The sequence below is a fragment of the Melanerpes formicivorus genome, unplaced genomic scaffold (genome assembly GCF_026170545.1).
Source record: "Melanerpes formicivorus ecotype bairdi unplaced genomic scaffold, bMelFor1.0.p_v2 SCAF_38, whole genome shotgun sequence".
Lineage (NCBI taxonomy): Eukaryota > Metazoa > Chordata > Aves > Piciformes > Picidae > Melanerpes > Melanerpes formicivorus.
The window spans coordinates 2677805-2700991 of record NW_027142390.1 but is presented as its reverse complement, the minus strand read 5'-3'; the positions used below and the strand labels follow the sequence as shown (position 1 = coordinate 2700991).

Here is a 23187-nt window from a genome sequence, read left to right as displayed (position 1 = left end):
TTCAAGATGTTTATTTATATAAATAAACTCAGGTGGCTGTAGCATTCAGGTAAGTATCAGTTCACCAAAATATGCCATGCCTCAAAGAACATTTCATAACATCAGCTTTCCAAGTTCTCCAGATGTGAGCAATCTCAGATATTTCACTATTGTTAAGGAATGAGATATTTGAAAGTCTGAAATGTCTTTGATCCCAGATATCACTGTTACTGAATTGCTAATGGTGTGACAAAAAGGCAGTGAAAATACCCAGTGGAAAAGGCAGAATTAGCCTGTATTACTCCCTCCCTGGAAGTGTTCAAGACCAAGCTGGATAAGGCCTTGAGCAACCTGCTCTAGTGAAAGGTGTCCCTGCCCACAGCAGGGGGTTGGAACTAGATGATCCTTAAGGTCCTTTCCAGCCCAAACCATTCTATGATTCTATGAAACAGCCATGTTCCCTGTGTAAACCAGGTGTCTGTGGTATCTAAGCCATGATAGCATCAGGATCCAAACTGTGTGCTGGCTAAAACAGGAACTCTCACAGGGTTAACAGCCTGTCTTAGAAAAACAGGGCCCCTGCCCCAGAGTTTATTGGAAGATTCATAGTATCATAGTATCAGTCACGGTTGAGATTTTAGGGCCTTATTGTTTTGATTATTCTCCCCTATAGTTGAGCTACTAAATTCTCTCTTGAAATAAACTGGTTTGTGGGTTTTTTTAGTAAACCCAGGATTAATGTGTAATTTACAGTGTTAGAGATTTTTGTGAGGATAAAAGAACTTTTGCCAGAGTGGGCTCTCATTCTGTAAGAGCACTGTGTTGGATGTTTAACAAACAAACATACTTCAAAAAGCAAACATCAATCAATACATAAAAAATGGCCTTTTCAATGAAAAATGTCCTGCAGCTCAATAATCTGCAGTGGGGCTGTCAGCATGGCCTCCATCTGTGTCTCCAAAGGATGCTGGTGTGGCTCGACCTGTTACAAGCACAAAGAGAAGCTGCTGGTTTCAGCAGTCTAAGTTTTTGATCATGTGAGATGTAATTCCCAGAGAGATCTAAAACTGGCATTTGTTGTGGGAGATGACCCCAGCTGCAGCCAAGGTGAGTACACTGGCACTTCTCTTGCTTGCTTTTAGGATGTTAGAGGTGTTGGGGTTAAATGATTAACTCTGCTAACTCCAGGATGTGTGCCTGGACCCAGCGTGCTTGTACCTCCCCCAGAGCTTGCCAGAGAAATTATAAAACCTTAAGCAGCTTAAGAGAAGGATATTGCACAAATGAACGTTCTCAGCTCTGTATAAACTGTGGGTGGATTGCAGAGGCTGGGATTTGCATGTTGGAGCTTCTGAGTGGGTACCCCACACGGCTCTGCAGGTACACAAGCCACAGGAGACACCATAGCAGTCGCTGTGGCAGAGTCGTTCCACTGGGGCAGCACCCAAGCCAGACTGCTCTGGGGCTGCCCAGCATGGTCAGCATAACACTGAATAAAAACTACCAGGTAAGCTAAATCAGGAGAGATGGCTGGTGGAAGAGATTTAGAAGTTTAGTACAAGAGCATGGGATACTTTTGGCTGTTGCTTACGCTATCAGATTGCCACCTCGTTACTTGTGACAACCTCTGTTGCAAAGACTTTTAGACATTGAGAAATGCTGTCTTTGTTGCTGGCTTGAAAGATTTTCTGCACAAGGTATTTGTGTTTTGCCTGGGGTCTAAGACAAAAAATTAACATAAAACCCAGGGGAATATATTTGCTTTTTGTTCCTCAGCTGTGGCCATCCTTATGTACAGTGAGGTTATTTGATATTTGAGCTGGTGCTGGAAAGACTTTATCAGAGTTTATGGTGGGTGAAATTAGCAGGGGGTTGGTGTAAGTCCTTATTAACCATGACTCACACTGCATTTTTAAGGTCTTTGCCCTCTTTAAACCTATAAACTGGTTGCTGGTAAAATGGTGAACTTGGCTAGGAACACAGGCAATGCCAAATAGTGAACACAGAGAAGCACAGCTTTCAGCAAGATACCACTTCAAGCAGTGACTCGGAAGATGTGGTTTCTATCCTATCAGTTGAATTCTTCTTTGTGTGAGAGTGATACATGCAGAACCGACTAACTTCACACAGAAGAATCCTGTCTTATTCCTTCACCTGTCCTCCTTTCCACACAGAGCTTTATTTTTTTGGTAGAAACTCAGCCTTGTAGTAGTTGGAGTCATAATTTCTTAATGAAATTCCTTGCTTCTGACATACTCTGTAAAAAATAGCAACCCCTTCAGCAGACATGTGTTTGGGATTTTTGCAACATTTAGTATTTCCTAGAATAGGGCCAGAAAAGTGCCTTCTGCTAGCTTTAATGTGCTAGCCATTGTTAAATTCTGCTTGCTGTGGTCAGCCATAGACTTTTGGGCAAGAGTTACATAAGAAGATCAGAAGTGAGGCTGGGAATGGGAGCTACTAATCTGTGTGAGTGAGTATATTTCTTAAATTCTAAAATACATAGGAGAGCTGAGAGATGTAGAAGTTTTTCTGAAGGATCTGGGCCCCAGTGACTGTGAGCTGGGAAGAGGACCATGGCTGTCAGTTGTAAAGGGAAGAGGTGTTTAAGACCAGGCTGGATGAGGCTCTGGCCAGCCTGATCAAGTGTGGGGTGTCCTTGCCCGTGGCAGGGGGGTTGGAACTAGATGATCCTCGTGGTCCCTTCCAACCCTGACTGATACTATACTACTATTACCATCCAGGATACACAGAACAGCAATTACAGGCAGAAGCCATGGGTAGGAAAAGAAGAGCAAGCTGCTGACTACAGAACAGTGTTATTGAAGGTTTGCAGCCTGGGAGATTACAGTTAAGTATTTGTGTCCCTGAGATTGCCACAGTGGGAGGTAATGCAAAGCCTAAGAAAACTGGAAGCCAAACTTGAGAAGGAAAGGTTGGAAATAGCTGTGTTCCACTGGGATTTGATTAGCCCAGAATAGGTGAACTGAATCAAGGCCCTTCAGTAGCTGAACTGCTGAAAGCCTGGGAGGGAAACCTGAGGCAAAATAGCTGCAGCGTCACATCACATGGTGATACACTGCAGATCTGCATCCTGCTAACTTGAACTACTTTTTATCCCTTGGAGAAAGGACTCATTAGCCCTTTTAATTATTTTCCTACCCACTAGAACTCCAGATGCCATTCTGTTATGTAAAATGACAAATGTATTTTTAACTTGTAAAGCATGTGAACTTTAAGCTCTTTCCAGTGATACAAGTACAGCTCCATTTCAACGCATGACTCATCTTCACATGTAGGAAAAACTCAGCATTTCACATCCCTATAACCACACTCTGTGCGCCAGCAATGAGCGACAGTTGCTGTGGGAACCATCACTTTTAATATCCTGACTGTGCACAGCAAAGTTCAAAGAAATACTGACTGCTTATTTGGCAGAAAAGGTGGCTGTTAATAACAGCATGCACTATTTTGGTAGGCACAGCATCTGCAGGATCACAGTCTGCCCAGTACACAGTCACAGAATCACAGAATTGTTAGGTTGGGAAAGATCTTTAAGATCATCATGTCCAACCGTTACCCCAGCACTGCTGGGTCACCACTAAACCTTGTTCCTCCACACCACATCTACGTGTGGTTTAAATCCACATGGCTTTAAAATCCCTCCAGGGATGGGGACTTTACTGCTTCCCTGGCCAGCCTGTTCCAGACCTTGACAACCCTTTTGGGGAAGAAATTTCCCCTAATGTCAAACCTATACCTTCCCTGGCACAACTTGAGGCCACTTGCTCTTGTCCTGTCAAGTCTTTTGGGCAATCTTGGGTGTCCAGTTCTGTGGTTCACATCAGGCAGGGCAGGGCAGTGCAGTGTGATGGGTTGGAAGCAGAGTGCTAGGTGGGGATGGCTCTGATGACTTGCCACAGCCTCTTGTTAGTAAGTGGAAGTGCTCTCGGCAAGTAACCAAGAAAGGAGAGATTGTAATCCAAAGATGAGCCTCAGCCTACCCTCAAACCCCTGTCAGGGCAACGTTGTCTCCAAAGCTTCTAAGTTTCACCATAATTTGGGATGGCTGCAGTGATTCCCAGCTCTCCAGCCCGTACCTGTGGCAAGGATGCTGTTGCCCCTCTTGCTGACTGCCACAGAAAATGCAGTCGAATTTCTGGTCTCAGTGTTTGGCTGTGTAGCAATAGCCTTACTGTATAAACGGGGCTCAGAGGGAGCGTGCCGGTCCCGTTACCCTTCCCGAAGCGAGCGGGCGGGAAGGGCCGAGCGGGGTCGCGCCGCGCTGTGCCTCGCGCCGCGCTGTGCCTCGCCCCGGCGCTGCCACCGCGCGGGCGCGCTGCGGCACAAGCCGACGGCGCAGCTCTGCTTCCGGCGGGGCCGGTTACCGCAATAAATTAATAACATGATCGGTGCCTCACAAACACCCGCCCTAAACAGGGGAACCCGTTCCCGGTGAACCCGCTGCCTGCTTCCCTACTCCATGAGGCAGCGCCAGCCGGAGCCTCCCGCTCCTCTCCTCGCGTCAACCCATGCGGCCCCCGGCCCGGCCCGGCCCGGCTCCGGGGGAATCGTGAGGTTCCCCGGGGGTCCGGTCGGTCAGGGCCCCGCCGCAGGCAGCTCCGTCTCAGCGCTGAGGGGGTGGAGGCGGCGCGCACCTGCCCAGGGCGCCGGGGCGGGCCCAGGCAGACCCCGCCTTCCGGGACTCCGCACCGGGAAGCCTCGGCTGGGGCCGCGCCGCGCCGTCACAGGCAGGTAACCGTCTTCCGGCGGGGTCCGGCGGTAGAGCCCCTTCGCCACCACCCCCGTGGTTTTCCGCCGCTGTCACCGCGGCGCGGCCTGTCTCGCCTCACTTCACCCCAGCGTTTTCCCGCCTCGAGGTTTTCCCGCCCTCCTCTGCCTCGCGGTGCCGGGGGCTGAGGGAGCCGCCTCGCCGCCGCTCCTCATGGAGCTAGCGGGGCAGGCCTAAGGCCCGGCAGCTCTGCCCCGGCCCTCAGCCTTCCCGCGGCGCTTCTGCTGCTCGTAGCTCTGCCATGTTCACGGGGCTCGGAGGCCTTGGCACCGGAACGTCCCCAGGGACCGAGCTCTTGGGAGGCCTGAGGCGCCCTGGTCCCCAGTGGAGTCGGGCAGCTCCTGGGCTTCGGGAGCCCCGCTGTTGCACCTCCCATTATAACCGAGTCGTTGGGTGGTTTGATGGTCCCCAGTGCTGCACTTGCCCCTTTTTTCCGCGGGCTGGGAGGATTTGCTAAGCGCTAGCCCAGCATCGCTCAGATGCCGGCCCAGACAGTGTCCCTCTCGGATATAGTCCAGGTATTTGTGGCTCTCTGGTGTGACCTGGAGCATCAAGATCAGGAGGGGGACCATCGAGGACTTTTCTGTATAAAACGTTGAGGCAACAAGTTGTTGATGCAGGTTTATAAGCTCCCTGAAGCTGAGGCTCAGTTCTGTTGTAGGGAGCTTAGTTGAGTGAGGCTTTAGTCCAAGCTCGGCGCAGGCACTTGTTGCAGCAATGTGCAACTGCAGACTGACAGCCGTGTGTATTGGAGCTGGGGTGACCGGGCTGTAAAGCTAAACAATGTGTCTTCCTGAGGCGAGCACCTAGTGCCTGGTCATCCTTTTGAAAAAGGAAGAGAGAAGTGTGGTTAGGTGGGAAAACGTTTAGTTCACATCAGATACTAATACTTGTTTACATTTTTACTTAGGACTCATGGCAAGCAGATGGATTGTTTGAAACACTGGGTTTGATCACCTAAGTAGAGGAACTCTGCTGAGGATACTCTGTTGGGTATCTCTGTCATCTCCAACACTTCCTTGATATGGAACAAAGTGAAGGTGAACAGGAATCTCAGCCAGAGAGTCACGTGGATAGCAAGAGCGGTGTGAAATCTTTGCCTGGGGGAGAGGCCCACATCAAACTGGAGATAAAAAAACATGCAGTTACTGATGACTACAAACTCTCCAAACGGGTGCTAGGGTTAGGAATCAATGGCAAAGTACTGGAGTGTTTCAACAAGGAGACAGGCCAGAAATGTGCTTTGAAGGTATGCAGGCTTTTGATTTTTCTTTGCCTTATTTATGGTTTGGAAGCCGGAGTTCACTTCCAGAGCCCTGTAAATGCTTCCAGTTCTGTTACATTTCACAGAGTGCTTTGTGAAGAGTTTGAATACGTGGAGATGTTTGCTATGACTTACAACATCATAGTCCAAACTTGATTCTTTTTCCAGCATATTCTGTGTGAGAGTATCAGAAGAATATCAGCTGCAAAATTCTCATGTTCATATTTGAGACAAAAAGGCGGGGGAGGGAACAGTGTCTTGGTGTCTTGTGTGAGAAAGCTTGATAGATTTTTGAATGAACATGTTATGCAATACTTGGGAAGAAAACTATTTTGGATCTTGTGCAATGAAATAGGCCTAAACTGGGAACTATTGAAATATTCATTGGTCTTCAGGATTTCCTCCCTTTGAAGACTTTTCTTAAGGGGCATTTCTAGTTGTTTACTCACTTATTCTTCTCTTGACTTTTGCGATCCGTTTACAGGGGAAGCACTGATTACACCAGTATGGCAAGTAAGTTTGGTAGATATTTATGGTGATAAGTAACATAAATCTTACTTGCCTTTTGCTCAGTAGCTTTTAAACTTGACCTTTTCCCAAATGCTTTTAAAGCACACTGTTAGAATAAAGCAGCCCAAATGGTAAGATTGAAAACCAGCTGGAGTCATTAACTGCTTTAAGAATGTTAACAAACCCTTACCAGTGTGTACCTGATTAGTTGGGATACCCAGAAGAGTTTCAGGTACCCTTCCTGTTCTTAAACCTCATACTCCATATTGCTTATGACAACAGGACAAATCTGCTAGTGTTCAGGTAGAAGGTCTGCCAAGGTCTGGATATGGTCTAACCTTTACCAAGCTAGAGCTGCTATCCCTTGCAAAGCCTTTGCACTGTGGTAGAGCTGACCAGAAATATCTGGTAGCTTTGTGTATTGGAAAGATTTTTAATAGGGGAGCTACAAAAGCTTGTAATACACTAACATGATGATTAATTTACCTGTTTCTAACTCTTGTTTTCTTTACCACGTGTGTTTTGCATTAGTTTGCTGTAGCTCACTCCCAGAAGTTTATCATGGGGAAACTGAGGTTTTGGTAAACAGACGAAGTCCTGGGGGTTTGTGTCTGCATAGGGGAGTGTCAGGTTTTTACAGTTCTTAGGTATCAGATCCTTCTGAAGTGCTACCACCATTAATTCCCATACTTAGCATATTGTGATGAAGGGTAATAGTTAATACTGAGGCTGTTGTGCTGTTTCTGGAGAGTTCAGTGGCTTGGCCTATTACAGCCATTCATACTTCCAAGGTTTTGCAGTCATAAGGGCTAGAAGCATTTTTAAATTAAGTTTCTATTCCAGAGTACAATGCAGTGGCAACAAGTGTGTTCCAGAGCAAATTCTCTAGGAATTCCTATGGGTACTAGAATCTGTAAAATACTTGTCTTAATTCAGCACTCAGCGATGGGGAGGAGGAGATGAGAAGTTCCATGTCCTCTGCCTGATGGGGAGGAGGAACCCATAGCAGGTCCTCTAATACCAGTTTCTGTTTAGCAGCTGATTTTTTTCCCCTCCCCATAACTTTCAAAATACATGAAGGAGCAAAGCACCACCCCCCTTCCTAAGATGGATTGTTGTCAGAAATGGCTAATGTATCACTGAAATGATATATGTTTGTCATCCTCCCCCAGCTTTGGAATGTGTGCACTTTTCTTCTGAAAGGGACACAAATATTAAGGTGTATGAGCTCTTTCGGGAGTTTAAGTTGCAGACAGTACTTCACTGCTTTCTCATCATTATGAGTTTAAGTGCTGAATAAAAAGTTAAATATGCAATTAAGTAAAACTGCCAGCAGTCCAGAGAGAATCCACTCTTCTCTCCAAAGATGGTCTAATGAGATTACCCAACAAGGAAAGATAAAAACTGTGCTTGGTTAATTGGCAAGGATGGAAAGGTCTTTTCCTAGCCCTCAAGATGTTTGCAAGGATGAAAATATTCAGAGGAAGTTTTTTCGTTGTTTCTTGTGAAACCTGAGTTGGGCCACATAAGTTCCAAACGTGCTCTGGATGGGACTTAGAGCAAACCATCCAATCAGAACAGTTATGGAAAAAGGATGAAAAACTTGGGGGATATATTCAGAACAGCTTCAGTGCAGAATTCTCTGTTCCAGGACAATAGGGCCTTGGTGTTTCAGCTTTGCCACTGCTCTTGCTGTCTAGATCTGATGGCAGGATTACACACTTACAGGAACAAAAAGTGGAGGCTGATGAACCTGTCACAGAAAAAAACCCAACTGGTCTGACTGGTAAAGAGAAATGTAAAGACTGAGTTGCAAGTTGAACAGGAAAAGAGGAATGCTGGCTGGAATGGAGGTTGCTTGGGGAGTATCTATTGAGATCTACGTATATTTGTAGACAAATACTTTGGGCATGAGTATGCTCACTGTAACCTGCTTAAGGGAAAGGAAAAACATCACTCCTGCTGCTGGAGATAAAGCCTAATAGTCTGTTCTCTTTCACACCAAACTTGCCCATTAAAACAGCTTCTGACTTGGCAGATGGCATTGCTTTCTGCCTGCAGGTTTCTTTTATAAGGGAACAAAGCCAGCACAGCCAGGATCTGGATAGAAATTACTCAATGGAAGGAACTTTAACCGAGGTACTCGAGAGGAAAGGGCTCTAACAGGCAGAAACATTCATCCCCAGAGCCATGTGTCAATCAAGTACTACATACTGTAATTGGGAGGTCCCTGTTGTCTTCTCGTTAGTCAGTGTCCATAATTGGAACTCGTTAGAATTTCATTAATCATTTTAGAATGGGAAAACACAAGACATTCTCTTGGATATACTGCAGGCCTTTGGCTATTTTCCTAAAGTATTATGTGGCTTAGTTTACTCTGCTTGGCGTTGTGATTTGCTACACACTTCTACAGTGTGCTGTCAGCTCTGTTAGATGGAATGCCACATGCATTGCTGTCCTGCTCCAGGAAATCTCATCTGGTTACTCACTTAGAGCCATATTGACATTTTGGCTGAACAGTACTGTTTCCAAATAGTGAGAATGCAGGGATTTAGAAAAGCAGAAGCAGAAACAAAACTGCTGTGCAGGACTGGGGCCTTCCAGAAGGCCACTTGTGTTTTGGTCTCTCGCTTACAAATCAGAAACCTTCTCACATCTCTTTCCATAGTTGATCCAGAAATAGCGGTCAAGTGAACTCCAGTCATTTTCTATTTTTATCCTTTTCATGCCAACCTGCCCCCTTGTGTTCACTTTACCTTTGGGGGCTAAAATTTAACCTCTGCTTCTTTAACACTGTCATCTGCCTGAGTGTTCTCTGTTGGTTTTCATGTTCCTTCCTGGCATTAGGCAGAGGAGACCAAAATAGCTGACTGCCTGCAAGGATAAATGGGAAGTCCTGGGCCTTGTCTCCCATTAAAACCCCCCAGCCTATAGTTTCTTGTTCTTTTTTTCCCTTCAAATATTTTTCTTTTTTTTTTTTTCTCAACACAAATTCTTTCTAACTGATGTCAAAATAATATTTCAGTGCATTTGATGACCTACTTTTTTTGGTGAAAGATGGTAGAAAGTGCTCAGAGAGAGACAGAGAATGTACTCTGGAGTACTGAAACTTCTCTGCATCTTTAGCTTCAGGGTCTTGGTGGATGTTTCAGATGTAAAACCATTGTTATGTGTTACTGACATACTATTCACCTTCTGTAAGCAGATGCAGCTTCTTTCCAGGAGAAGAAAAGGAAGAACAGTTCAGGTGTAGCAGCAAAACAAAGACCTGTTGAACTTCAGGAAAACAAAGTACATTGATATGAGTGTATAGCAGCTGTAAAGTGTTTCTCCTCTATGCACTGTGCATATGTGCCATGTGGCTGCCTTCCAGTCATCTGAGACTTCCAGGTTCAGATGGAACATATGTGATTGGACGTGCTAGTTCATAGAATAATTTAGGATGGAAAAGACCTTTAAGGTCATAGAATTATAGAATCATAAAATTGTCAGGGTTGGAAGGGACCCCAGCAATCATCCAGTTCCAACCCTCCTGTCATGAGCAGGGACACCTCACACTAGATCAGGTTGCTTAGAGCCCGATTCAGCCTCACCTTAAAAACTTCCAGGCAGGGGGCTTCTGCCACCTCTCTGGACAACCTGTTCCAGTGTCTCACCACCCTCATGGCAAAAACTTCTTCCTAACATCCAGTCTGAATCTACCCACTTCTAGTTTTGCTCCATTCCCCCTAGTCCTATGACTACCTGACATTCTACAAAGTCCCTCCCCAGCTTTCTTGTAGGCCCCCTTAAGATACTGGAAGGCCACAATAAGGTCTCCTTGGATCTTTCTCCTCTCCAAACTGAATAGCCCTAACTCTCCCAGTTGTCTCCATTGCAGGATCAAGTCCAACTGTTAACCCAGCACTGCCAAGTCCACCACCTAAGTACCAAATCTACACACAGGTCTTACCAGAATAAATAGTGAGTTAAGCTCTGACCTGCCTCATGGAAAATGTCCTGTGCTGCTAAGTGCCAATAATACAGTGTATGTGACTTGCCAATTTGAAGACAAATAGGTGAAGCCTGAAAGTTAAATAAAGCACAAAGCAAACAAAAATGAGCAGGCTCCTTGCTTTTTAGCTGTAAGGAACTTTTGGTGAATGGTATAAATGATAATCATAGAGTAGGGGGCTCTACTGTTACCCAAAAGAACATTAGCATAAATGTGCTCTGAAGGAACAAAAGTCACTAATGGAGAAAAATTCTGCAAAAAATTCATTCCCAAAATGGTTCTTGGAAACCACACATAGGACTATATAGAGTGTTCTGCTTTCTGAAGTGGAGTTGCTCTGGAGAAAGACAGTCGCTCTGCATCATCTTCACTTCATTTAGTCTTGAGCTATGTTCTTGCCTCTCAGTGTTTCTGATTACATTAAATAACACTACATCATGTAAGCTAATTGCTGGATAGCCTGCTTTCAGTTAGCATACTCTGAAGTTGCACCATGATTGCTCATAAACAGGAGACTGTACAGTCCAAAGTATCTGTTTTGCAAGTTCTCTGAAGAGCTGGTACTTTCAAAATACCCAGATTATTGCCTGCAATAAGGTGATCAAGGCAAAGAATGCAGCAATGGAGAAAGCAGTGCATTCAGTGGAAGTGAAGGTTATTTTAAGCTGGCTATTGATTGTAGGCTAAGAAATGTTCACAGTCTTCTTAGATGCTATAGATTGCCCTTTTAGAAGAGAAGACAATTACACGAGATTAGGAATGAAACTTTTCAACAGTTTTAGCGTAAAGAAGAATAGTGTTGTACTGAGCTAGAACTGTGGTGGCAACTCAAGGGAGCCAAGTGTAATTGTTGGTTAGGTTTGTGCAGAGTGAAGGAGCTCGTGTTTTACTGGAGTGATTGTATGTTTCAGGAGGAAATTAGCACTTTCTAGTGAAGCATTCTGCAGTTCCCTCTTACCTACCATGTTTCCTGCAGCCTATTTATACCAGTTTATCTCACACAGCCAAGCATGAGTAATAAACTCCAGGAGCTATGCATTGTAGATCAAAGCCAGATACAGTGTAGAATGAATATGAGTTCAGAAAAGTTCTGGTTAAATGGCAGCCCCCAGTGTATGGAGGAGTGCCTAAAATATGGATAGCTTCAGACTGGTCCTTGAATTTTATCCTTCAGTGCCAATCTTGGTGACTATTACGTAAATATGCATAAAACCCCTAAAATAACTTCCAGTCGATTAAAAAGTGGGTCGTTTCTACTGCTACCAGAATTGTTTTTAAACTGGTGAGTCATTCAAGGCCTTAGTCTCCGAGCACTTTGTACATATTTGGGCCAGAATGGCTCCTTCCATAGTGCAGTTGGACTAGTTAATTTGCAAAAAGGTGGACATTATCAGTTCACTTTGAAGATCTGGCATTCTTGACTGCTCTTTTCCCAATCTGAAGTACAGAAAATAATAATAAAAAAACAAGTGAAAAAAAAACAAAAAAATCAACTCAAAACCCAAACAGAAAACATCACCATCAAAAACCAAAACAAAATAACAACACCCCCAACAACAACAACAACAAAACCCTGCAGAAAAACCTCCCCAATAATCAACCAATCAACCAACCAAAAAAAATAGCCAGGAGAAGATGGTCTTGATCTGAAATAATGAAACCAAACCTAGTAAATTCTTACCTGGCTCAATAGCAGTTAATTAGGCCTAAAAAGTGCAAACAGAAAGGCAAATACTATCAACCACTGAGTAATCCTGGAAGAAACCAAAACTATGTTGATGCAACTTTGCACTTTCTGTGTTCTCTTCCAGTCTGCCAGCAAGCTGGCACAAGATATACTCTGACTTGTGTTGAGGCAAAGCTTGAGAAGATCAAGGTGTTTCCCTCTGCATTTGCCCAGGTCCCAAGCTGTGAGAGTGTGTTGCAGAGATATGTCCTGTTTCAGGTGCTTGAAGGAAGTGCCCATGTGCGTGTCAGTTGGACATGGCTAACTGCTGGGGACCCTTTGGACTAGCAGACCCTGCCCTTTAGAGTTTAAATCCTCCTATTCCTATACTTAAGTAAAACTTCACTGGTTCATGCTGGCTGGGAGTCTCATTACAGGTAACCAGATATTGCAGATCAGCTTTAGTGCAAGGGAACAATGAGCAGGAATTCTGAAGTCATTTACCAGACAAGTATACTCCAGCCTCACTTGCTTATGGTAATACCATCTAGGGAGATGCCCAGACTGGAAAAACCTGATAACATCTTCTATAATTTGGGAAGAATCAGAGCCACACCTGAATGTCACAGCTTACACAAATCTTTTTCTCCTCAGTATATTTCTCCCTGTCTGTAGTAGCAGTCTGTGTAATAGCAGACTGGTCTGACAATAAATGACTTCCAATGATAGCTTGCTGCCAGTTAAGTCTCAAGAGCAAAGAGAGATTATCTTCATGCTGTGATAAATTCATGGGAGGCATAGAGAAGGAAGATGTCGCTGACCTTAGGAACAAGAACCAATGTGAATTTGAGGAAGTCAGTAGGTGAATCTTTTGCTTATAAAGACTGTTAGGGGTTAATCTCTTAACTGTATACAGTGCTGCTTTTTTTTCTTACTAAAAAAAAAAAAAGTATCTATTTAATCATATGCAGCATTTTGCATCCCTAAATCAGTTTTTTTGTTACTATTTGCTTGATCCTGAAAAATGTTCCCATTTCTCATATGATATGCATGTTTTCCTCTTCTGGAATTTTCCCATCTTAAATATGCCTTTGGAATGCCAGACTTTAGGATCATGTGCAATATTTGAATATCAGCTTTGCATAGTAGCCCTCAGTTCTTTGGGTGCAGTGGAGCTGTTGGAGCTCTTTGTGCTGTGGCTCTTATGCTGTGAGAAAAAGTGGCGACACCCATGAAGAGGAAAGTGGCAGAGATGTGTGGCCAGTGTTGGACCTGTTTACTTAGCTGGAAAACCGTGAGAACTTCTTTCCATCATCGCCAGTGAAAGCTGGTGGTGCAGTCTGTCTGGATTAGAGTGTATAAACTGTGTGGATTGTGGTGTTTTACACAGACTTCCTAAGTACTTAAGATGATTCAAAGCTCCGTAAATGAGATTAAGCTATAACGCTCCAGCACTTCAATACCTTGGGAGTGAAGGGGAGAGAATTCTTGCTCAGCATGTAAATCACGCATGGCCTCCCAGTTCCTGAATCTTTTTAATCTGTGGCATTTTGTACCAAACCTTTTGTGGTCTGTTTTAAGAGAAGCAGCAATTACTGAATATGTATAAGATTAATTTTTACTCCAGAAAAGTTTGCTTGCTGGACTTGCTTAACAAAGCTAAAACAAACCACCCTGAATGTGCCACCTTTGTGAGGAATTTCAGATGTTCTGGCTAAGGAGGCAATCTTACTCAAGTTGCACTGTTCACAGATCTTAAGTCTTGCCAGTCCAGGCTCTGGCTCTTCTCCATGAGCTTTTTCTCAGGATTGTTGGGTTTTTTCCTTGAATACTCTCTTAAGTATGCTGGCGTTCCAAGTAACAGGCCCTAAGGCACCTCCTGGGATCTGAGTCGGTGAGGGCTGAGGACAGATTTATGAAGCTCTTTTTAAGGGGAGAGCTCAGGAAACATTTAATTTTGTTTGTTTTGGTTGGACTGCGCTTGTAAAATGCATAAACTGTTTGGAAACTGTTTGAGGGTGTGGAGTGACTCATGCTCTTCATCCCCTGAACTTTCCTGTGTGGTGAAATTTTTGCTGGGGCGAGTAGTTTGCTGAGGTGTGAATTGCTGTAAGCCTTATGAAAGCACCTGATCAGTGATTCGTAACTGCGGCTAGTTTGTGTTACACCATCGGGTGGATTTAGGTTTTATTTCTGTTTTCAAAGGAGAGCAGTTAAAAACTGGATGGGGAGCAGCCACCTAGCACACCTGGATTCTACACTGGATTCCTTAGCATCAAATGTACCACATATTTCAAGGAGGAATTTCATTTTCAGTGCCACAAGGCCTGGTGTTCCGTACAGCCCTTGCTGGCAGTATTCTCTTTGCCTAGAGTTCTAATGGCGAGAAATACTATCCTTTACTTACTTCATTTTTAACCAAAAAGGTATTTATCTATTTGTCTTGTAAAGGATTAATTTCTCCCAAGGCCTTATTGCATTTTCCCACATGTTGCTTTTAGTCAATGTGGCTTTGTCAGAAGCAGTCCGGTTTCCACAGCAACGGAGTTGTTAACACCAAAGATGTCAGTGCTCCAAGGTAGGGAGAGGAGGGGGCTGCATTTTCTGGCTCAGCTGCCTCGACACGGTAGAGGCCCTTGCTGCAGCCACACTACAGTACAACGTCCCCATTGTCTTTGTGAAGAGTAAAAGCCTTTCATTTTGTTCTACTCTTCCCTTTCCAATCAATTTACAGTCAAAATTTGACACTTGGGAGGGTGACGGGGCTTGGTGGTTCCTCCATGCTTGGAAGCTTCCTGTTCTTTCAAGCTCTCACTTGTGAAGGGTGCTGCTCTGTTGTCTGCTTTTTTCTGGGAACAAAATAGTACTGGCATACATGCAAAGCCTGTGGCAGTGAGTTTGTGAAAGAGTAGTGCACTATTCTTTCTGACCCGTGGTCAGTGTCTGCTTATGAACGATAACATGAAAAATGATCAGTCCTTTTGTCTTGCCTAGTAATGTGAAACCTGCTTCAATTAACCCTGCTCAGATGGATTTTCTGAGGCAGCCATCCTCTTAGGGAGAGAAGCCTCACTCATATTGGCATTGGAAAATGACATTGTTTGCAAGTGTTTTCTAATATATGTTAACCTGTAAAATTCATTGCCTCAGGACCTGAGTGGTTGTGATGCTGTGAAGATCTCTAGAGGAAAAAGTAGTTACCTGAGTACTGCAAGTGTGATGAAAAACCTGTAGTTTCAATATACTGTACTAATTTGGCTCTGGTCTTCTCAGTCCTGTTGTTACAACTTACAATTACAAACCTGTCAGGTTTGAGCATCTTACTGCTTGTCTTGTGTTAGATGTGTTGCTGCTGCAGGTATAAAATACCCTCCTGTCCAAGGAATGGGAGGTGGAGCTTCGGTCTCAGCTTTGCAGATGGCTCTAGCTCTGGGTAATGCTCGTTACTTGCATAATAGTTTCGTGTCAGGGTGTGTCTTCCTGGGCAAGTTGTTCTTGTCTAAACCAGGGTGTAAACATAAAGTGAAACAGATTTTTCACAAGGGCTATTCATACTTAAATATGTTTTATTTTTTTTCCCCCTCCTCTGAAGGGCAGGGCAGGAAAGCACCTTTATCAGATTTGGGCTATGGAAATGCAAACAGTGTCATGTTGAAACTTCTTTTCAGGCACTTTCTGCTGCTTTCTTGCATCTTTGATAGAAATTATGGTAAAAAGCAACTGCTGAAGAAACCAGAAGCTGAAGCTTCAGAGACATAGGGAGTTAATGCTTAATTTAAACTGGCTCAAAGGCAGGATGAAATCATGTACCCAAATGCAGATATGGCTTTAATTCTATTTTTGATACCTATTAATGACTCCTAAAGACTAAGTTTTGTATCTGCTATTGGAATAGAATCACAGCCACTTTCAGTAGCTAGTTGCAGTCTTACTGTTTATTCCTGTTCACAGGCACCTGGCTCTGCATTGGAGTTCATGGTACACCAGTCAAAGGGCAAAATCTCTGGTTAACTGTCTTGTCTGCTGGAATTAAGTGTTTTGCCTGGTTTAGCACGTTTGGTTAGGTGGTTTTTCAGTCCTTTTTTTTTTTTTGTTATCTTTGGAAACCTTTGAAGCAGCATCTTACAGGATTTCCAGCACCAGTGCAGGGAAGCAGACTGACAGACTGAGAGTAGTGGATGAGGAAAGGTCAATTAATTTAGAAACCGTCTCAGTTCTGGTGGATTGGTATCAAGTGGAATTTTCCTTCCGTCTCTCAGCTCTGTAATAGTTTTTTCCTGTTGCTGAGATGCTGTGATTAAAGGTCTCTTGAAGGCGGAGGGAGTGTGAGAGTGACTTTCAATTCCAGTTGCATTTCAGAAACCCTGATTGCCTGGCACGCCTCTGTTTTGGCAGGTGAGTGTGACTGCCTTGGCTTGGGCTGGGCCTATGTGCCTGTTCCTGTTGAAAAATGGGATGTGACACTCATGATCTACAAAAACTAACTTCTTACTTCAGTAGGGAGGAGGATGAAACCGCAATATACATTATTGATAAAAGACCTGATATAAGGACAATTAATTCTGAGTCTTTCCCACCTCTCTGCTGTCTGAATCACTGTTGTGGAGGTGTGAGGGAGGTTGAATGACTGCAGTGTTGTGTGTTTGTGCACAAAAGCCAAGTCTCACTGGGGAAATACAGAGAAAGTTCTCACAAGTGTTGGTTCAATAAAACATCCAACACAGAAATAATGATTTTTTGTTAAATCAAAATACCCTAAGCTAGTGCTTGGTACCTGTGATGGTCTTGATTTTTTGGCAACATGAACTAATAACTCTGTGGGACTGTTTCATTTAAAAACTAAAGCGGGAGTTTGCCTGCATCCTGCTAGCAGAGGAGCATGTTTCACAGGAGGGCAGTTTTGGAGAGAATGGTCTGAGCTTGCAGCCTGCCTGGAGTCAGCGTGAGGAAAGGCTGTGTGGCAGTCCTCTAAGAATAGGCTGGGGAAGCATCTGTGATACTGCTGAACATGGAGGTTCTCGCACGTCACCTTGCCCAGCTATCCCAAGCATCAAAGGTCATGAGGAGATCAGTGTTCTCTCGCTTTGTTTGTGTAAACATTGGAAGATGTGAGCTATGACTAAATTGGAACATCTGTGCTATGACTTGGTATCGTGTGCTGGACAAAGGTTTTCCAGCACAAGTCGTACGTGTTCCAGGTATGATTTCTGTATCTCCACTTCTTGAGGATGCTCAGACTCATCAGACCAAAGTGGTTATTTTTGTAACTTAAAATTGATTTTCTAGCCTTCATTTAAGCAAGGTATAATAGGGATGACTTTACTTGGAAGGGGAAGGTATTGCTAACATCACCACTGGTCACCAGCTTCTCATGTGCACAACACACCAGCTACATCACTGAGGATTGTTGCACTGTGAATTCTGGTAATGTCTTCCATCTTCACCTGGGTTCCCGCTGTGTAGGAGACAGCTTCATGTCATTACTCCTTTATGTGCGCAAGAACATTAATTGCTCTCTGGTTGAGATTAGCACTGTTAATACATTATTGAAATGCAACCTTGATTCATGTTAGGATTGCTTCTTATTACCCAAAAGCTCCTCATCTTCTCTGAAGGACAGTCTCTTCCAAAGCTCCCTCAAACATCATTTATTTTTTATAAAAGAGCTCACCACAGAGGAGCTCCCTTGATTTCCACTATTTAACAGGAAATGATGCAAAGGAGGATTGGCTTTCCTAATGTGGTGAACAAACTGAGAAATCAGACTGCATTGAGTCTCCTTAAGCAGCCTGTTCAAGCCTTCAAATAATACTTAAACTTTAATTAAAAAATAAATTAACTTTATTAAAGATAATTTGCACTTTCATAGCACATTAAATCTGCAAGTTACTCAGTGAAACTCTTTATACCTTTGGACTGTAGTCAGTCTTTAGATCCCAATGAATATTTGTTTGCTGTTGTCTGGCATTTCAGCTTGCATCTAGAATGTAGAGTGATTGATGACCTTACTACAAAACTCCTGGGGATCTTCTTCTTTTCTGTTTTCTTTTAAAAAACGGGTTCATTTATAACACATTTCCAAAATAAACAACAGACTAAAATCCTATGCTGCCCTGAGCTGTCTGCTAGTGTGTATAGGTCACTAATTACTGCCACTGAGACATTAGGAACAGTGATCTCTTTACCAGTTAAGTATGAGTGATTACCATTCATGGTTTGTAGTTGCTTCTTTTGCAGGCAGTATTTCTAGGGGGCCCAAAATCAGTATTCCTGGGACCTCTGAGAGCCTCCTCCATGCTTGGGAGAACTTTATCTGCACATACTCATGGGTTTGTGCTTTCATTGGGTTTATTGCATGCTTTTTGACTTTTTTCTTCTGTGTAATCAGGGCAGAAATTGATTCCCTTCTCTTCCACCCCCACCTTTTTCTGCTATTCATTCTCTGGAAGGAATACATTTTTACTGCTAAATGTCAGTAAATGTCATTTTCTACCTTCTACCTCAAAACATCCATTTTATTGTTAAAAATTATGCAAGGGGAAATCACTCTTCACAGTTTCCCCCTTTTCCTTTTCTCAGATCCATTTATTGTTCAATAAATAGAAACCGTCCTTCTGATGTATGATTAAATTTGCTGGTAAAGTTTTCCCCAACCACTTGTTTAGCTCAAAATAAAATGCATAGTTTTGCCTTTTTTGTATGTTTGTATATATCTTTGTGTGAGAACACCGCAGCCAAAATTTATAGTGTTTAGAAAAAGGGGAACAAATAAACATTAATTACTGGGAACTGTAGCCCACTTGAGGCTTGTTAGTAACCACAAATATATAGCAAAATCAAACTTGTAGGTTGAGTAACTAAACCAAAAATGTTAGATTCCTTTATGCCTTTTTTTTTCCCCCTGAAAAGTCTGTTGGAGTTTGGCTTGAATTAGGAATTCAGTTTTGGCCTTATATTTGTTTTCTCATTGGCTGTGAAGTAAGCATTAGTAAGCATTGCTGTTTTCAGGAAGTGCTCAGACTTCTATGCATGATGTAATTCAAGGATGCAGCAAAAAGTAGTTCCGAAATAGATGGCCTTGTACTTCTACAGCTCAATATTTCTGCTTCTGAGGGCCCTACAGCAACCCAGGCACCTGTGATTAGCACCAGGCCCAGGAGGTCTGTGTTCCAATTTCAACATTTACATTTTGCTGTATATCCAGACAGGATTTTAATTTGCATCTTAAAATCTGCCAAAAGTGTGAGCAGGAAAATTTTGTGCATGAAGACTTTACTCAGCAGGATATACCAAATTGTACCTAGTTGTTTGCTTTGAGTTGAGTCCTCTGATAGGAGACGTGGACAAGCTGTGAGGCATCTCTACACAGTACTTCTGCTGTTTAGCCAATGTACCTTTGTACACTCAATTCTTGCTTCCATGTGCAACTTTAAAAGGCACTGGGGAGGTGTCTTCTGTGCCCAGTCCCCACTAGGGCTGTATTGTGAGTGCAAGTGTTGGGCTGTGCAGCATGGCAGCCCACCTATAGAGCTGCTTTGGGGGGAAGAGCCGCTGTGAAGGACAGGCTTTGCTGACACCAGAAGGAAGGATTCTGGGATATATCTCTTCTTCCAGTACTCATGCTTTCCACTAATCTGTGTTTTCCTTAATGCATAGTCAGGTAAGTCTATTAGGACACTGTCTCCCCTACCACCTCCCAAATGGCTTCTCTGGTGAGGCGACCCAGGTACAAGGGCAGGAACAAATAAGTTGGTAAGATGATATGGGATGATGATCCCACAGATGATAAAGATGTGTCCAATTCAAGCTCTTAGCATGAGGGCAGTAACCTGAAGTTGAATACAGGTACCAAAGACTGTAGTCTCCTGTAACCTGGAGTTACAGCATCTCATTCTGCGCTAGGAGTAACAATTTATATAGTGTCTGTAGCTAGCTGGTGGAAAACACGAGCCAACTGTTAGCACTTCCTTCCAGGAAGCTTGGCTGCTCCAAGATCTGCTTCTACATATTCTACCTCAGCCTGCTTCTCTGTTCTTGCTGCTGTTGTTGAATTGGGGTCTCTGCTGGAGCAAGAGACATTAAGTATGATAAAAATCCTACTGTAGAACTGGCCAAATACTCTCAGACTTCTTCAGCTTGACTACATTTATTTAAAATACTCCTCTTAAAATGTAATTTGTTGTTAATTGCCCCCAAAGTAGGCAAGTGTGAAATCAATATCTTCGAACTTCACCAATTTTATTGCTAGCTTCAAATGGGAGAATAAGGAGGCAGCAAATTACTTGCCCATAGATTCTGTGCAACACAAAATGAAGTCACGTGAATGATCCAGTGTTGCCCCAAAGAACTGAGGAAAGTAAAACCAGCTAATAGGTCTCATGGGATTGGAAGGCACAGAGATAATGACCACTGCTGAAAGAGGAAGCAATTCGATAAATGAGTCTCAGAATTTCTGATTTTTATGATTTTAATTAAAATAAACCAAAATCAGAGTAGTAGAAAATTGCTTTTTTTTTTCCCCCAAAAGCAGTGCAGCGGCACAATTTTGTGTGGTGCAACAACAGAATAAAGATTATGCCTGGTTTTGATTATGGGATTGAGCAGGTGTTAATAAAGTTAGAAACTGTCTTTTATTCAAGTCTTTGGGTTCTTCACTACAGTCAGTCTGCCAAAAAAAAAATAAGGAGGCTAAGTGAACAAAGCAAATAAAGACCTTACAGCAAAAGCTGCTGAGGCTTGATTTTAGTTGTTGATTCCTCTGTTTTCAAGCAGAGGTAAAAGGTACAGAATACAAAGTAATCAATATGGTCTTACAAAATCAAAGTGGAAATGAAGCTCTCCAGGAGATGGGAGAAACAGGCAGAGGTAACATTGATGCAGACTGACACTCTAGTACAAGTTTATTCCTTCTGGGGATTAGTTAAGGGTATCACAGTAGCATTAAGAAAGTTTAAGAGCTTTCTATGAAGCTTTACTTGGAGCCCCTTGATTATGTTTGATAGAATAGAATAGACCAGACCATGTTGGAAGAGACCTTCAAGATCATTGTGTCCAACCTGTCGTCCAACACCACCTAATCAACTAAACCATGCAACCAAGCACCCTGTCAAGTCTCCTCCTGAACACTTCCAGTGATGGTGACTCCACCACCTCCTTGGGCATGCATCAGGGACCTTCTGATTTGCTACTGTAGTGCTGGTGTTTGAGGTACTTAATGTGTGGATGGAAGTACCATCTGCACCTTTCAAATCTTAGCATCAGTGACAGATACTGCCTTGCAAGAAAGATGGGGAAACATCAACTATTCCAATCGTCTGGATAATGTGTGCTTGCATAGATGAGAAATGATGAAAGCTAAACATACATGGTTTGAAAACAGCATCAGGAAAAGGCATCTCAGATAAAGTGCTGGTTACTTTTTCTGCTGTAATTAGCTTATCAGGCACTATCAGAATTAATAGTGGAAGGAAACAGAAATAGCCACCAAAGTCATTGTCCTTGCTCAGGCATAGTATCTGTTCAGTGATTAGTTTATCTTGGTGAAGCCATCAGAGCTGTGACTAATGTGATAAACTTCTTGCTAAAAAAATAAAAAAGAAGACAAAGGTAGACAGCAGGAGAATTGATGGTACTGTGAGGTCAGGGTTTCACTGCTCTTACCAGGGAACTCTACTATGCCTCTGGAAAGACACAGAATCGGGCTGGACAAAACACTTGCCTCTAGGCAGGGCTCACAGCTTAGGCTCCTGGTGGGGCTGCCACATGGCTTCTCATCTTAATATTCTACAGCCTTGAAGGATGACATTTGCTGTACTGCACAGAAGTGGTTTTGCAAGAGTTGCTTTCGCAGAGATGAGACAAGGAAAAAAATGGTTTGCCTACAAAAGACACAAACTAAGTTTCTACTGAGTTTTCTGCGGCTTCAATTTGAAGTTCATTGAGGGGTGAGTTTTGTTCTAGGACTATCTTGCTGTGTTACCCTTAAGACCATTCCAAGTTCAGCCAAATTCTAAGTCAGTAGAGATATGTGCAGCTTTAATAGTTAGCTGTCCAAAAGTCTATTTGCTCTGGGCATGACACAGGCTACAGTGGAGCAGGTGTTTTCCAGGGATTGACTTCCATTGCTCTTGAAATCTGTTTTGCCTCTGGACACAGCTGCTGAGAGAAGCAATCTCTAGTCCAGCCTGTGACTCTCCCACTCCAAAAGGACAGTGGAACATGGTGGAATGGTCTGCTGGGTACCAGCAGAGAGAATGGGGAGCAGCGAAACAGAGGCCTGGAGGTAGTAGAGAATGATATTTACTGAGGAGATACTGCTGAGGAAGCAGCCAGGACACAGAGACAGAGGCAATAAGGTGATGGATAGAGAGCAGAGGATCAGGGCTGAGTTGGATAAGGAGCCCCAACAGGCAGAAACAGAGGGCTGAGGAGAACAGGAAGTGGCGGGGGGGAATGTAGCTGGGATTTGGATGTAGAGAAACAGACCACAGGAACCAAGGCTCTAGTATTGGTTTCAAGAGGTGGGAATAGAACTTGCTGGGTGATGAGGCTTGGTAGGAGAAGATGTTGAAATTAAGGCAGGGGATCATAGGACCAGCAGGAAGGTTGGGTTTGGGGTTTTTTTTTGCAGAAGGTAGGAAGCTACCTTTGATAGTTCTCTCCTGTCCAGGCAGGAGTCCATCCAGAATCTCCTGCTTTCCTGCTTTCACCAAGCAGCTGTAAAATGTTGGTATAAAATGTTTTACACCCTCTCCTTTCTCCACAGTTATGTTCTGTAATTGTTAGCTACTTTTTGAGCTGCCTGGCAGAAGTCTGTGCAGTCGATGCATGAGCTTTAGCTCTGCAGATAAGTCAGGAGGGATATCACTATGAGGATGCGTAAGGGGATTTCGTATTTTCAGGCTTGTTTTGCTGTTGCTAAATAAAAAAACCAACCCACACGGTGAAAAGTAGACACACACTTTCTCACATGCACAAAACTC

At 43.5% G+C, this 23187-nt stretch overlaps 1 protein-coding gene across 4 annotated transcripts in view; it reads left to right on the top strand.

The window, feature by feature from the left end:
• Positions 1 to 23187, top strand: part of MAPKAPK3 (MAPK activated protein kinase 3) — a 127627-nt gene that overhangs the window by 73222 nt on the left and 31218 nt on the right. Inside the window, exons 1-2 of one of the 4 annotated variants that reach the window (XR_010989668.1) lie at positions 4449 to 4734; positions 5682 to 6020. The exons of 1 other annotated variant lie outside the window; for it this stretch is intronic. Coding sequence is in view for 2 of the 3 variants with exons in the window: in XM_068157836.1 (XP_068013937.1) it covers positions 5796 to 6020 (225 nt within the window). In the remaining variant the exon portion in view is untranslated. Of the gene's footprint in view, positions 1 to 4448; positions 4735 to 5681; positions 6021 to 23187 lie in introns of those variants that run through there. 2 more of the 4 variants (XM_068157836.1, XM_068157835.1) reach the window with 2 other exon arrangements.